General features: G+C 47.9%; 1 protein-coding gene and 1 long non-coding RNA gene across 14 annotated transcripts in view; one reads left to right on the top strand and one right to left on the bottom strand.

Annotated features, from left to right (window-relative positions):
- PPFIA3 (PTPRF interacting protein alpha 3) overlaps positions 1-15,395 on the top strand; it is a 70,223-nt gene that overhangs the window by 14,544 nt on the left and 40,284 nt on the right. For all 13 annotated transcript variants that reach the window (XM_082194296.1, XM_082194295.1, XM_082194305.1 and 10 more), the window contains exon 3: positions 13,730-13,831. In XM_082194296.1, the coding sequence (XP_082050422.1) occupies positions 13,730-13,831 (102 nt within the window). The remainder of the gene's footprint in view (positions 1-13,729; positions 13,832-15,395) is intronic.
- On the bottom strand, positions 235-13,721 carry LOC309516092. Its single transcript, XR_014212765.1, has 3 exons — positions 13,456-13,721; positions 6,751-6,823; positions 235-1,109 (listed from the first exon to the last, which is right to left on the bottom strand). It is a non-coding gene; the product is annotated as an uncharacterized lncRNA (long non-coding RNA).

Genomic DNA, 15,395 nt, shown 5'->3' on the forward strand with positions numbered 1-15,395 from the left:
GGAGAACAGGAGGAAATTGGCATTTGGAGGCTTTTTAGAGGATGTTCCCCACTTTATGTAATTTCGCTTATATGTGTGGGGGCCCAGAACATTACCCTCACCTACGTGGGAGGACGCCTGTCCAGTGGTACATACACTTCAGGTTACATACACTTCAGGTTACAGACTCCGCTAACCCAGAAATAGTGCCTCGGGTTAAGAACTTTGCTTCAGGATGAGAACAGAAATCGTGCTCCGGCAGTGCAGCAGCAGCAGGAGGCCCCGTTAGCTAAAGTGGTGCTTCAGGTTAAGAACAGTTTCAGGTTAAGAACGGACCTCCAGAATGAATTAAGTACTTAACCCGAGGTACCACTGTACTTTGCATCCCAGAAAGGGATGGTATAGTTTAAGTGTGAGGAACCTTTGACCTTCCAGATCTTGCTGAACTACAACTTCCATCATCCCTGGCCATTGGCCGTGCTTTTTGGGTCTGATCTTGAGGTCTATAGGTTCCCCACACCAGGCATAGTTGTAGTATTGGAAAGGGGATGTTCTGGATGTGAGAGAGTCTGGGACATTTTTCATGGTTCGGACAGATTGAGTCCTGCCTCAGGTATATAGATTCATTCTGAGGAGCAATGAAGGATCCAGCCTTGTTCATTCTACATCATTACCGTGATGCTAAAGTGCAGATGGGGCTATATTCATTTATTTAAGGAACTTTTATCCCACTCTTCAGCCAAAAAAAATAAAAAAGGCTCCGAGAGCGGCTTACAGATCCCCAAGAAGAAAAATACAGTCTCTGCCCTCAGGCTTACAATCTTAAAAGACACGACATACACAAGGAACTGTAGGAGGGTTACAGCAGCTGGAGGTTTTTCTTTTGCTAGATTCCCTTCTACCACCACACCCCTTCAGTCTTCCTGCTCGCAGATGTTAAACCACCGACTCATTACTCATAGGTAGCAAGTTTGATTTTTTAATGTCATTTTGATGCTGGCGCCTTCTGGAAACTCAGATGTCAGCTACAGATGTAGGAGATGGGGTTGGGTAGAGTCCTGGATAACTTTTTAGGTGCTGCAGTTCCATCTTAGAAGTAGCTTCTTATTATTTCAGGGTGCCAGGGGAAACTGATGGAAAGGAACACAGAAAAGTCAATGTTTACAGTGAATCACAGTGAGCTTATATGGATCAGACATAGGGAGTTGTGATGGGATGATGAGCTGCTTGTGCGTAAAATCGTAATCCCTCAGAGTTTGTGCAACTCCACAAACCTCTGTGTGTGACAGAGCTCCTCAAACATGTCTGCTCTAATCGCTTGCAGATTCCGACAGTGGTTGTTTTCGGAATCGTTTCCAGCATAAGAGTTCCTTAACGGAAACCCGCCTTCTGGACTCACGGCGTGACAGTTTCCGGCGAGGCGTGGGTCTCCCTATGGGAGCTTCAGATACCTCCCCACTGTTCTCCCTGGAAGCGTCTCTGAGCCCTCCCTCCTGCTCGCATTCCCTCAGAGATCCACTCCTCCCCCTGCTGGTCCCTGCTTCGGCTGTTGAGTCTCTTCCTTCCTCCCTGAGCCCCTCCACCACCTGTTTCTCCGATGGCAGTTCCCTGACATCCACCTCCCCTCCAGGGCCCCCCTCACCCCCTCCCATTTCCTCTCCTCTGGGAGGTGAGGAGGTAAAACCCCGAAAAGAATCTTCTTCATCTTCAGACGTCTCGAACAATTCCCTCCATCGATCGCCGTCCTGGCTCGCTGAATCCTCCTCCTCCTCGGAATCTGTGAACCCCTCCAACCCCTCCTCTTCGTCGGTGGTGGCAAAGTATTCCCTCCGGAACCTCGCTACAGGCTGAGGTTTACGTGGGAACCTCTGATGAAAAGCTTCTATTAAAACCTCGTCATTGACATCCTCTGCCCTGACCCAGGTGTTTTCCGACTCCGGTTCCCCTTCCCACATTACCAAATACTCTACTTGATCTCCCTTCCACCTGGAATCGAGGATCTCCGCCACATTGTAGCTTTGTTCCCTTTCCTCCATTGCTGGTCCCCGAGTGACCCTCCCTTCTCTGTCCCCTTTATACAGTGACAGCAATGACCTGTGGAAAACTGGGTGCAGCTTCATGTGGTTCGGTAACCGGAGTCTGAAAGCCACTGGATTGACCTGTTGTGTGATTTCAAATGGGCCCAGTCTTTTGGGTCTTAACTTCTTACAACCCCCTTTGAAGGGTAACCCTTGGGTTGACAGCCACACTTGGTCCCCCACCCTAATGGTTTCACCTTCCCTCCTGTGTTTGTCTGCCTGCCTCTTATATTCCTCCTTGGCCCTGTCTAAGTTAAGTTGGAGCTGGCGATGGATAGCTTCCATTTCTTCTACGAACTGTTCGGCAGCTGGAACGCTCCATCTCTCCCCTTCCCCCCCTGGGAAAGCCCTGGGATGGCACCCGTAATTTGCCAAAAAGGGGCTCATCCCCGTGGACACGTTCTCCGCATTGTTGTAGGCAAATTCCGCCAATGCCAACTTCTCCACCCAATCATTCTCTCTGTCATTGACGTAACACCTCAAATATTGTTGGAGGATGCCATTGGCTCTTTCCGCCTGCCCATTGGTTTCAGGATGCCGGGCAGTCGAGAAATTTACCTCCACATGCAGTAAGCTCATGAGCTTCCTCCAGAACCTGGAAGTAAATTGTTTCCCCCGGTCTGAAACCACCCTCAAGGGGGCGCCATGCAACCTAAACACATTTTCTACAAACAATTTAGCGGTTTCTTCTGCCATGACCGCATGTGAGCAGGCTATAAAGTGTGCCATTTTGGTTAACAGGTCTACCACAACCATGATGGCTGTTTTCCCTCTGGACCTTGGCAGATCAGTCATGAAATCTATGGCCACTGCTTCCCATGGTCTTTCTGGTGTGGGTAGCGGTTCTAATAACCCTGCCGGCGCCCGCCTTTCCCCTTTGGCTCACTGGCATTGGTCACAACCCCTCACATACTCCCGCACGTCTTCCCTGACCTTAGGCCACCAAAATTCCCTGGTCACCAGCCACATGGTTCTGTGTTGCCCAAAATGCCCCGCTGTGGGGCTATCGTGCAGCTGCTTGAGTACCTTCCCCCTCAACTCTCCTTCAGGTATATATAACGCTCCCTTGTAGTACAACGCCCCGTTTCTCTCCTCAAAACCTCCGGGTTTATCTCCCTCCCTCCTGAGTCCCCTGAGTTTGTCCTGTGCGTATTCATCGTTCTCCGTTCCCTCTACCAGCTCTCTTTGCCCCACCAATGCCGCCCCTCACACCCAGCGGTCCTCTGGAATGACATGTCTCTCTTCGGGTGCTCCCTCCCCCTCCAAATATTCAGGTTTACGTGAGAGAGCGTCCGCCCTAACGTTCTCTGGGCCTGGCACATAACAAATCTCAAAGTTAAATCTGGAGAACTCCTGGGCCCATCTCAACTGCCGTTGGTTGAGCACTCGTGCCGTTCTCCAATACTCTAGGTTCTTGTGGTCAGTGCACACTTGCACCTTATGTTGTGCGCCAATTAGCAGGTGCCTCCATCTCCGAAAAGCCTCATGAATAGCGAGAAGTTCTCGATCGTACACCGTGTAGTTCCTCTCGGATTTGTTCAGTTTTCGCGAAAAAAAAGCACACGGTCTCCACTCTGACTCCTCCCCCCCTGGCTGCAGGAGAAGCACCGCCCCAATGGCTCTGTCTGATGCGTCTGTTTCGACTCTCATCTTTTTTTGTAAATCCACATGCAGAAGTTGTTCTTCAGAGGCGAAGGCCCTTTTTAGCTCCTCAAAAGCTCGCTCCGCCTCCTCAGTCCAAACAAATTTCTTCTTACTGCTGAGACAGTCCGTTATGGGCGCCGTCAGGTGGGCAAAGTTTCGGATGAACTTACGGTAAAAGTTCCCAAACCCTAGGAACCTCTGCACATCCTTCTTTGTTTTGGGAGTTTTCCATTCCAGCACTGCCTGGACCTTGCCGGGATCCATAGCCAATCCCTTGTCTGACAGGCGGTACCCCAGGAACTCTACCTCCTTGGTATGAAACTGACACTTCTCCAGTTTCACCCACAGCCGGTTGTCTAGCAGCCTGCGCAACACTTCTCTGACGTCTCTCACATGCTGCTCCTCATTCTCAGAATACACCAACACGTCATCCAGGAAGGCCACACAATTCTTGTAAAGCAAAGGCCCTAGTACGTGGTTCATCAGCGATTGAAAGCACGCTGAGCCTGCTTGTAATCCAAATGGCATAACGAGATATTCAAAGGCCCCCAAAGGGGTGAACATGGTGGTTTTCCATTCGTCCCCTTTCCTTATACGTATCAGATTGTACGCCCCCCTTAGGTCCAGCTTGGTAAAAATCTTTCCCTTCCGCACCCTGTTCAAAATGTCATCTATTCTAGGCATGGGAAAGGCCAATGGTTCTGACACTGCGTTTAAGGCCCGAAAGTCACACACAAGTCTCGGCTTGTCCGTGTTTTTTTTATCCACAAAAAACACTGGACTACCTCCCACTGCCCTTGACTCTCTGATGAAACCCCTCTTCAGGTTCTTGTCAATGAATTCTCGTAACTCCTGCATTTCTCTGTCTGACATGGCATACAACTTGCCTGCGGGGAGCTGCGCCCCAGGCAGTAAATTGATTTGACAATCAAAGGGTCTATGCGGGGGTAGTTGGTCAGCTTCCCTTTCGCTGAACACGTCGCTGAGATCTGCGTATTGTCGTGGTACCTTCACCTTCTCCGTTACTTCCGTTCCTGCTAGGGTAGCTTGGGCTCCTGCTGAACCCTTTCCCTCCCTGCATTGTTCTAAGCAATGTGCGGAATCGAAGGAAACCACTCTCTGATGCCAGCCCACCAGTGGATCATGTAACGCCAGCCAGCTCATCCCCAAAATAATGGGAGCCCCTCCCAAGGTGGCCACATTAAACGCTATCAGTTCTGTGTGCCTTGCCACCTTCATTGTCATTGGTACGGTCTGCAAGCTGACTTCCCCTCCCAACAGCTCCCTGCCATCGATCGTGGTCACCTGTAGGGGGTTGCTTAAAGGGATCGTCTGTATCTGGTGTTCAGCTGCAAACTCCTTGCTCATGAAATTGCAGGAGCTGCCTGAGTCCAACAGCGCCTTAATCTTCAGAGGGTATCCGTTTTGCAACTCTAGTGACACCTCTATCACTAGGGCAGGTTTGGGAGATTCTGGCGCGGGCACTTTCACTGCTCTTTGGCCTGGCTGCTGTGCCCCGACGGTGGCAGCCAGGCGTTGGCTTTTACTTGCTCCGATATCTCTTCCACTCCTCCCTCAACAGCTCCCACCATTCCTTGCCATTCCTTCCTCTGGGGGCAGACTCTGGCAAAGTGACCTGGCTGTTGGCAGAGATAGCATTTCCGGGCGCCTTTTCCCTCCTTCCTACCCCCTTCGCTGGGCTTTGAAACTGCGCGCGCGCGCGCTGTTCCAATTTCCATCGGCTCTGCCGGCGGGAAAGCTGGCTCAGGAATGTCTGGAATGCGTAACTCCTTCCAACGTTCCCCCTTACCTTCCCGCCTCTCCAAGGCTCTCGCCTCCTGGCGCGCTCCTATGGTCAGCGCAGATTTGGTCAGCTGATCCATAGAAACCGCCCTGGGGCTCCGGGACAATTCGTCTTTCACAGCCGAAGAAAGACCTTCTTCAAATAGCATCTGAATGGGTGCCGCCGATAAGTCCCACCCCAATCTGTGAACCAGCATGGTAAACTCAGTCCAGTACTCACGGACAGATCGGCTTCCCTGCTTGCAAGCCATTAGCTGTCTGCGCACCACTCCCTCCTCAATATCGCTGGAAAACATGATATCCATTGCACGAAAGAACTTCATGGTGTCCTTTAGGACGTCATTATGCGTTGCCATCAGGGGTCTAACCCAGTCCCTCGCCCCCTCTCAAGATGCCCAATCACGAAAGCCACTCGCGATTCCTCGTCAGGGAATTCATCAAACTGCACATTGAGGGCATATTGCATCTCTGTCCTAAAGGCATGGTAGTCCTTGGGGTCCCCCCCAAACTTCTGCACCAATCCTGGTACCTTTCTGGTGAACTGGGTGGCTCTCCCCTTCTTGTCTGCATCCTGAGCCCTTCTCCCCTCAAGCCTTGCCGTCTGCAGCGCCAGTTGGATTTCCAACGCTCGGTACCTTTCTTCCAAGCTTGGACCAGCTCCAACCCCTGCTCCTTCGGTTCCGGCTGGGTCGCTCATGATGCCTTCTCCTGCACAGGCAGCGTACAAAGACTGTCGGAATGCTGTGATGGGATGATGAGCTGCTTGTGCGTAAAATCGTAATCCCTCAGAGTTTGTGCAACTCCACAAACCTCTGTGTGTGACAGAGCTCCTCAAACATGTCTGCTCTAATCGCTTGCAGATTCCGACAGTGGTTGTTTTCGGAATCGTTTCCAGCATAAGAGTTCCTTAACGGAAACCCGCCTTCTGGACTCACGGCGTGACAGTTTCCGGCGAGGCGTGGGTCTCCCTATGGGAGCTTCAGATACCTCCCCACTGTTCTCCCTGGAAGCGTCTCTGAGCCCTCCCTCCTGCTCGCATTCCCTCAGAGATCCACTCCTCCCCCTGCTGGTCCCTGCTTCGGCTGTTGAGTCTCTTCCTTCCTCCCTGAGCCCCTCCACCACCTGTTTCTCCGATGGCAGTTCCCTGACAGGAGTCTTTGGGCTGGGGTCCAGATTTGGCCCACCAGGTATTCACATTTGGTCCATGAGGCGTCCCCCCCCCAAATCATGGCCATCGACCTCACACCTGATTCCTTATGTGATGTCCAGTGCGGCGCAGGTATAGACACGACTGGATTGACTGCTTGCTGAGTCGAGGCCTGCAGAAAACAAGTTTACCCAGGTGATGCGTGCATAGGTCAATACTGTTCAGAATAATAATAATAATAATAATAATAATAATAATAATAATAATAATATATTGTTGTTGTTGTTGTTGTTGTTGTTGTTGTTGTTGTTGTTGTTGTTGTTATTAATCCCCCGCCTATCTGGCTGGGCTTCCCCAGCCACTCTGGGTGGCTTCCAACACAATATTAAAATACAGTAATGCATCAAACATTAAAAGCTTCCCTAAACAGGGCTGCCTTCAGGTCAGTGGCGTAGCGTGGGGGGTGCAGGGGGGGGGCCGGCTGCACTGGGCGCAACATCTGGGGGGTTAGGGTTAGGGGGCGCAAATCCACGGGTTGGGGGCGCAAATGACTTGCCTTGCCCCAGGTGCTGACAACCCACGCTACGCCACTGCTTCAAGTGTCTTCTAAAAGTCTTGTAGTTGTTGTTCTCCTTGACATCTAGTGGGAGGGCATTCCACAGGGTGGGCGCCGCTACCGAGAAGGCCCTCTGCCTGGTTCCCTGTACCTTCGCTTCTCACAGTGAGGGAACCGCCAGAAGGCCCTCGGCACTGGACCTCAGTGTCCGGGTAGAACGATGGGGGTGGAGACGCTCCTTCAGATATACTGGACCGAGGCTGTTTAGGGCTTTAAAGGTCAGCACCAACACTTTGAATTGTATTTGGAAATGTACTGGGAGCCAGTGTAGGTCTTTCAAGATTGGTGTTATGTGGTTTTGGCAGAACAAACTAGTTCTGCGTGGGGAATGTGCTGGAATGGCCTTCTCAGAAAGCAGGACTGAGCTTACTGGCCATCAGCTGGTGGTCAGAGATTTCAATTCTGCTTGGCCACTCCTGCAAGGGCCAACTTTGACAGGTGGGTGGGATAACTCCCTGTCAATTGCCTGGTTTCATTATGAGTTCAGGTAAATGACTGGTTGGTTATACTGCCCACTATCAAAGTTGGCTCATGGGGTAGGGGTGGGGAGATAAATATCTGACCCCCTGGGCCAGAATGATTTCCCTATCCTTAATATAGATAATGTGTTTTGAGAAGTATAGCTCTTGACTTCCTCTTATTGTGTGGAATGTATATTATTTTTCTAGATTTTGTGTAGGAAGTACCTGCTAAAATCCAAAACCTCCACTCATTTGTGCAGCCAGTATGTCTATGGCAGAGATGTGATTCTGTCAGCCGCAGGCACGTATTGGATAGTAACAACGATGTCACTACTAATACAGTGGTACCTTGGTTCTCAAACTTAATCCGTTCCGGAAGTCCATTCTAAAACCAAAGCGTTCCAAAACCAAGGCATGCTTTCCCATAGAAAGCAAGGCAAAACAGGTTAATCCGTTCCAGACTTTTAAAAACAACCTCTAAAACAGCAATAATGAATTTTACTAACAAGAGCATTGATCCATAAAATGAAAGCAATAATCAATGTAAAGGTAAGGTAAAGGGACCCCTGACCATCAGGTCTAGTCGTGACCGACTCTGGGGTTGCGGCGCTCATCTCGCTTTATTGGCCGAGGGAGCCGGCGTACAGCTTCCGGGTCATGTGGCCAGCAGGACCAAGCCGCTTCTGGCAAACCAGAGCAGCGCACTGAAACACCGGTTAGCTTCCCACTGGAGCGGTACCTACCGTATTTTCTGCTCTATAAGATGCACCAGACCATAAGACGCACCTAGTTTTTGGAGGAGGAAAAAAAATATTCTGAAACTCAGAAGCCAGAACAGCAAGAGGGATCACTGCGCAGTGAAAGCAGCAATCCCTCTTGCTGTTCTGGCTTCTGGGATAGCTGCGCAGCCTGCATTCGCTCCATAAGACGCACACACATTTCCCTTACTTTTTAGGAGGGAAAAAGTGAGTCTTATAGAGCAAATAATACGGTATTTATCTACTTGCACTTTGAAGTGCTTTCGAAATGCTAGGTTGGCAGGAGCAGGGACCAAGCAACGGGAGCTCACCCCGTTGCGGGGATTCAGACAGCCAACCTTCTGATCGGCAAGTCCTAGGCTCTGTGGTTTAACCCACAGCGCCACCCGCTTAATCAATACTTAACCAATGTACTGTACTATAAAAGAAATGAGACAGTATTATAGATGATAAAAATTAAAATTATTATTTTTTCCTTACTTGTTTGGATGGGGGGCTTTTATCCATTTCCACAGTCATACAATCAATCAATCAATCAATCAATTAGTAGCGGAACTGGCTTCTACACAGTCACAAAAACAAAATAATCAAAAAAGCCTCAAAAACAAATAAAAAGCAAAAACAAAAGTGCCGAACTTAATCGTTCCCAAAGCCTGTTTGACTTCTGAAATGTTTGAAAACCAAGGTGCAGCTTCTGATTGGTGCAGGCGCCCCGGAAACAATAGCCTACAGCCGCATCGGACGTTCAGCTTCCAAAAAACGTTCGAAAACCGGAACACTCACTTCCAGGTTCTCGGCGTTTAGGAACCAAGGCGTTTGAGGAGCAAGGTGTTTGAGAACCAAGGCACCACTGTATAATGATACATATTTTTTGCCCATGCATTTTTGGAACCTTTTTTTAAAAAGGTAGTTAGCTAGTATTCTAAACTTTAATCAGTAGATTAGCCAACAAAAGCCATGGTTGACTAATCCAAAAGGACAATTGGGGTAGGATTGGGGTTAGGGTCATAGCTAAGGATCACAGCATTGGGTTAGGGTCATAACTAAGAAATAAGGGTATACTTATTTGAAAACCGTTCTTGGTTCTGGTACAAGTGTAATAGAGAACGAAGAGGAAGATACTGTGTTGAAAGAGCAGTAGCTTTTGCTTATGTATCAATTAGTAGTCTCACTCTTCCTTCAGTATATTATAAAAACACTTGTATTCAGGCTTTGTTAATATAACTATCGACTCTCATCTAAATATTTAAAGTGCAATCTGATGCATTTCTGCTCAGAAGTAAGTCCCATTGAATTCAATGGAATTTTCTCCCAGGTGAGTTGTATAGGATTGCAGCCGAGTTAATCGGTTAAGAAAATGTTGCTCCTATTCTTTCTTTAATGATGATGATGATGATGATGATTAATAAGTGAGGGGCTTTTTTATGCAGGTCAGAAGAATGAGGGGTGGTATGATGGGAGGTTATAAAATCACCAGTACTTTACAAAAGTGAATACATTTGCAATTTTCTTCACTTCAAAACTAAATCGGGAAGCAGAGATGACCAGCAGTAAAATAGCAATAGAAACATAATAAGTTAGGATGGGCTAATCATCTGCCTGAACTTTTCGAATATCCCCAAAACCTTAATTTAAGGATTACATAGGGAATGGAAGACCTGATTAACTCCAAGAGCCCTGAAAAGCCACATAGCTGTGATGGAATCCAATGACTCTATATTAGAATTCAGAAAATGTCAAGTTGCCTCTTCCCCACCCACCCACCTCCCATGTCTAGCTTCAAAGTAAGTCCTAAATCTCAGAGAAGCAAAGAAGAGCCTGAAAATGTATTTATTGGCAGTTCTAGCCAAAAAGGGCAGGGAGAAGCATGAGGGGGAAAATCTGGATAGCTGGGGTGATACGACTTAAACACAAGTTTGTGGGCTTTTAAAACCAGTTCAGTATTTATCAAGGTATATAATTTAAAACATACAAAGGATAGTATAAAGCACTTAACTTTATTTTCTCGATGGGCATGTTCAGATAGCTGTTTCAGCATACGTAGATAATATGAGGCATTTCGTGTTAATTATCTTCATATATTGCCCTCATTCCATGTGCAGAATTTGGGGTTGTTGTTTTTCCCGCAGCACAGATAAAATAGTTGAATAAAAAGGTAAAGGGACCCCTGACCATTAGGTCCAGTCGTGGCCGACTCTGGGGTTGCGGCGCTCATCTCGCTTTATTGGCTGAGGGAGCCAGCGTACAGATTCTGGGTCATGTGGCCAGCATGACTAAGCCGCTTCTGGCGAACCAGAGCAGTGCACGGAAATGCCGTTTACCTTCCCGCCAGAGCGGTACCTATTTATCTACTTGCACTTTGACGTGCTTTCAAACTGCTAGGTTGGCAGGAGCAGAGACCAAACAATGGGAGCTCACCCTGTCGCGGGGATTCGAACCACCGACCTTCTGATCGGCAAGCCCTAGGCTCTGTGGTTTAACCCACAGCGCCACCTGCTCAAATCGTTGAATACTGTACTATAAAATTACCTATGGACTATTGTGTTTTCGAGGAACAGTTATAGCAATCCTGCAGTCTCTGAAACAGTAGGCCAGGGGTGGGGGACCTGCAGCTCTGTAGGTGTTGTTGAACTACAACTCCCATGATACTTGAATATTGACCATGCTGGTTTGCGTTGATGGTTATTGGAGTCCAACGACACCTGAAGGCCACAGATTCTCCATCCCTCCTTTTAAGTGCTTCATAAAGGATGCTAACCTTGCAGATATACAAAGTGGCAAGAGAACAGCAGAAGAAAACATTATCTATAATGGATAGTTATATGAACTGAATCGAAATCAGTATAGTGTGGGTATTTTTTTTTTACAAAGGACTCTCGTTGGACTCAGAAAAACAGGAGCATTGTTTCTCAGATGAAGTAAGAATATCAGGGAGACAGCTGAAGTGTGATAATGGATGACTTCCAGCTACCCTCAGATTGACTGGATGAATGTAAATTCACGTAGTGACAAAAGACTATTTCTAGATACAACGAGTTATTGTATTTTGGAACAGTTAGTCATGAAGCAGACAAGAGAAGGGGCAACGGTTGAGTCTTCTTGGTGGTGTCAGGTCTAGCACCAGTTGCAAGTGTCGTTGAATTGCTTGGAGATGGTGACCACAATGCTATCAAATTAAACGCAGGAGAGTGGGAAATTGCCCAGAGTGTCCAACAGTCACTTAATTTCGAAAGGAGAAATTTTATCAAGAGAGGGAATTGGTTAAAGGGAACTGGAACTGCAATTAGGAGGCTCGTATCCTTTCAGGAAGCTTGGAGGCAATTTAAAACTGCTGTAGTAGAGCCTCAGAATGCATACGTGGATTAGAAGAGGTAGAAGCAAGCCCGGGAGGATGCCAGTGTGGTTAAACAGTGGAGTCAGGGAGGCTAGAAAAGATTAGCACAATCAAGCTCCAGTAAAACTAGCTCTGGGTGTTTGCAGTAGAAATCTCCTATGCACAAAGCAGGGTGGTCTAGTGGTTAGAGTGTCGGACGGGGATCTGGGAGACCAGGGTTCTAATCTCCACTCAGCCATGAAACTCATTGGGTGACCTTGGTCCAGCCACTGTCTCTCAGTCCTAACCTATTTCACAGATTTTGTTTGTGGAGATTAAGTGAGGATGGAGAGAGCTTTTAAGGTATCTTTGTACATGCACCGTAAGATTTTCAGTAGTACAAGCAAGCAGCTGCCTAGGTAGCGTGAAGATTCACTGTCCCGGGGGATTTAAAGGAAAGAGTTGGAGGTGTTGGAAAGGTGTATTGTGGGGTTAGGGGTAGTGATGCCTTGTGTTAGACCAGGGGATTGGAGTGGAAAACTAATTTTATGAAGATGGTCCAATAGGAGATGATAGGCCAACTTTGATGGTAACATTTCTGCCTCAGTTTGGGACAGGGTAGACTAACACTTTGTCTCTGTCCTCATTTATTAGTTTATTTAGGGGTTCTCACCTGTCAACTGGGAAATGGTTAAATATCGCCTTCCCTTGTTGGTATAATATTTCTTTTCCAGTGCTGAAATTAAGTGAATACTTAGAATTGGCTGAACTTACAGACTCAGTAAGAAATCATTCAAAGGAGAGAATAAGGAAAGAATGGGATGCTTTTATAAAATATATGAAAAATAGAGGTTCCCAGAATATCACTTGGCTCAGCGTAGATTAAAATCCCACTGGCAACCAGAATGTTTCTCCACAGACTTACTAATTGAATACAGATATTTAGGAAAAGGAATCATCAAGTATGTTCATGGGAAGCAGGAAGTCATGTTAGAAATCAAGGAGTCAACCCAGAAGTTGAAAATAGATGGCTTGTACTCCCTATGAAGAAGTGTATTTGAAAATGCTTGTTTTTGAGACTTTTTTTCGTTTCTCCCCCCCCCCCATTGCTGATATGCTTTTTCTTTTTCTTTTTGTTTAATTTTCTGTTCTTTGGTGTGTGTGTGTGTGTGTGTGTACACGCACACACATATATATCTTGCCTTCCCTTGCCCTCCAACATTTCTTTGATGAAAATAGTGACATTCGTTTCCATACTCTCCAACATTTCTCCGATGAAAATAGGGATTTCCTATTCCATACCCTACACATTTCTCCGATGAAAATAGGGACATTACAAGGAAAAGTGGGACACGCTGGGATCAAATCAGAAACTGGGATGGCTTCTGAAAATCTGGGCCCATCTCTATAAAATAGAGACACTTGGAGGGTCTATTTTCCCCACCACTTCACCACTGCCCTAATCTGACTTGTCCTCTTGTCTTTTCCCTTCTCCTCCACTGGCTGTTAAGTTTTCCAAAAACATGGGAATGCCCGAAGTTGAATCTCCTGTATCACATCTGTTTTGGCCTAGAGATTTAAAACAAAACAACCAAATTTGAAGTGTGTGGTGTGTTACTGGGATTGAAAGGGGATTCTGAAAATATTAATAAATACCGCTGCTTTCAGGTAAAGTTGCCAAGTCTGAGCTTTGGTATGAAACACAGTACTGTAGTAAGCTTGGTCCATATGGCTGGCTCCATCTAGCGGTTGAACAGTATAGTTGTCCCGAATGGAAATTCCACTGGGGGCCAAAGTTCTCAGGACGCTTCAAAGAAAGAAAGCGGGGGAAGCCACACTCCAGATTAATGCAGCAAATTGAGGCCAGAGAACCTTAAATTCTTCTCCATTGCCTCCCCACCTCACAACCACTTGTTCTCCTCCCCACCAGGAATTTGCAGCGCTTACTAAGGAGTTGAACTTATGCCGGGAACAGCTGTCAGAGCGAGAGGAGGAGATCTCGGAGCTGAAGGCAGAACGGAACAACACACGGGTGAGCAGGGAAAGGCTCTGGAATCCAGAACTTGCCTGACAGTGCCGCGTTTTGTGTGTTCGTGTTACAGAGTCTCTCCCAAAAATCCCCAGCCTGGTTGTACCCATACGTTTTGATAGACAACTCCCATTTGCCTCACCCCCAAACATCCAGAGGGTACCAGTTTGGGGAAGACAGGTCTATGTGAGATTTTTAAGAGGTGGATATGGGAGGATGGTGGGATCTTGATGTTTTGGCAGCAGTTGAACATCCTTTTTGGACAGATGGCTTTAGGGGGAGAAATGAGGTATCCCCTGCTCCACTGTGTTTGCTGCAGCAGGAAACAGAATGCTTGGGCCCAAAGCTCAGATGGAACAGGAATTAGGGTACTGTGGATTTACCAATCTCACTTACCTGGCCTGTTTTCAAGGCCAACCAGGCAACTCAAATTGAGCGGAGCCTAGTACTTCCACCACCATCCCTCACTGGTAAGTTCTTCTACTGCAGCAAAGCTGTTGGAAAGCTTACTAGGGAAGAACTCATTCTAAGGAAGCTGCTAATGAAACCATAAAGGTACCTTACAGTAGATCCACCATTGTTCATAGGCTTGGTTCACAGATAACGCTAAGGCATGAGTTAAGCATGAGTTGTCTCATGATGATCAAACAAAAAATGACTTGTTTATCCGAAGCTTGTTTTGATTCCCAGCTGCTCTTGCCTTGTGCCTTTGCAGTCTGGTGAGTTCACATGCAGTGTAGGGCTGCCTACAATGTTGGGGTCTTCCTAAACACAGTTTAAATGAATTACCTAAAAGACCTACTACTTCCTTTCCAACGAAGAGCTTTTATGCTCGCAAGACTAAATGCTTTCCCCTCCGCAGTGACCACAGCTAGATACTCGCAAATTCCTTATCAAGCCCGCCTGTGTTCCTGCAAGCAGGGAGTATCAGATTCACTGGACCATATTCTCTTGGACTGCCCTTTGCACAGCAGACTCCGCAAACAGATTCTGAGCAAGATGCTGGACTTGTGACGCATGGCTCTGACAGAAAGCCAAATGAGGTTCCTCCTAGCGGATAGGGACAAGGACATTACTTCCCCAGTGGCTTCCTTTTTATTCTCTATCTTACCCAAAAGGGTTCTTAATGAATCATCCCTCTAGGGTGAAGCAGAACAATCGAGTGCCTTGTGACCAGTGGCGTTGCGTGAGGGGTGCAGGGGGGGCCGGCCGCACTGGGCGCAACATCTGGGGGGGGGCACGCTTGCACTCGCAGCTCTCTGCCCCTACCTGGCTCACTCACTCTCTCTCACTGCAGTGCTGGCTCTGCGAATCCGATCCGAGCCGCTGGGTCGCTGCCCACTGTGGAGGGGGTGGGTGCCAGGCGTGCGGTGCGGAGAGAGAGAGCGAGGGACTATCTGGGGGAGGGACAGTGCAGCGGCCGCCCAGCGCAGCGCTGAGCGCGGGAGAGAACCACACCAGACCAGACCAGGCAGCAGCAAGAAGAAGCTGGCAGCGGCGGCAGGTTAGGGGTTAGGGGGCGCAAATTACTTGCCTTGCCCCGGGTGCTGACAACCCACGCTACGCT

This window comes from Podarcis vaucheri (genome assembly GCF_965113315.1).
Source record: "Podarcis vaucheri genome assembly, chromosome: 13".
NCBI classification, from domain to species: Eukaryota; Metazoa; Chordata; class Lepidosauria; order Squamata; family Lacertidae; genus Podarcis; species Podarcis vaucheri.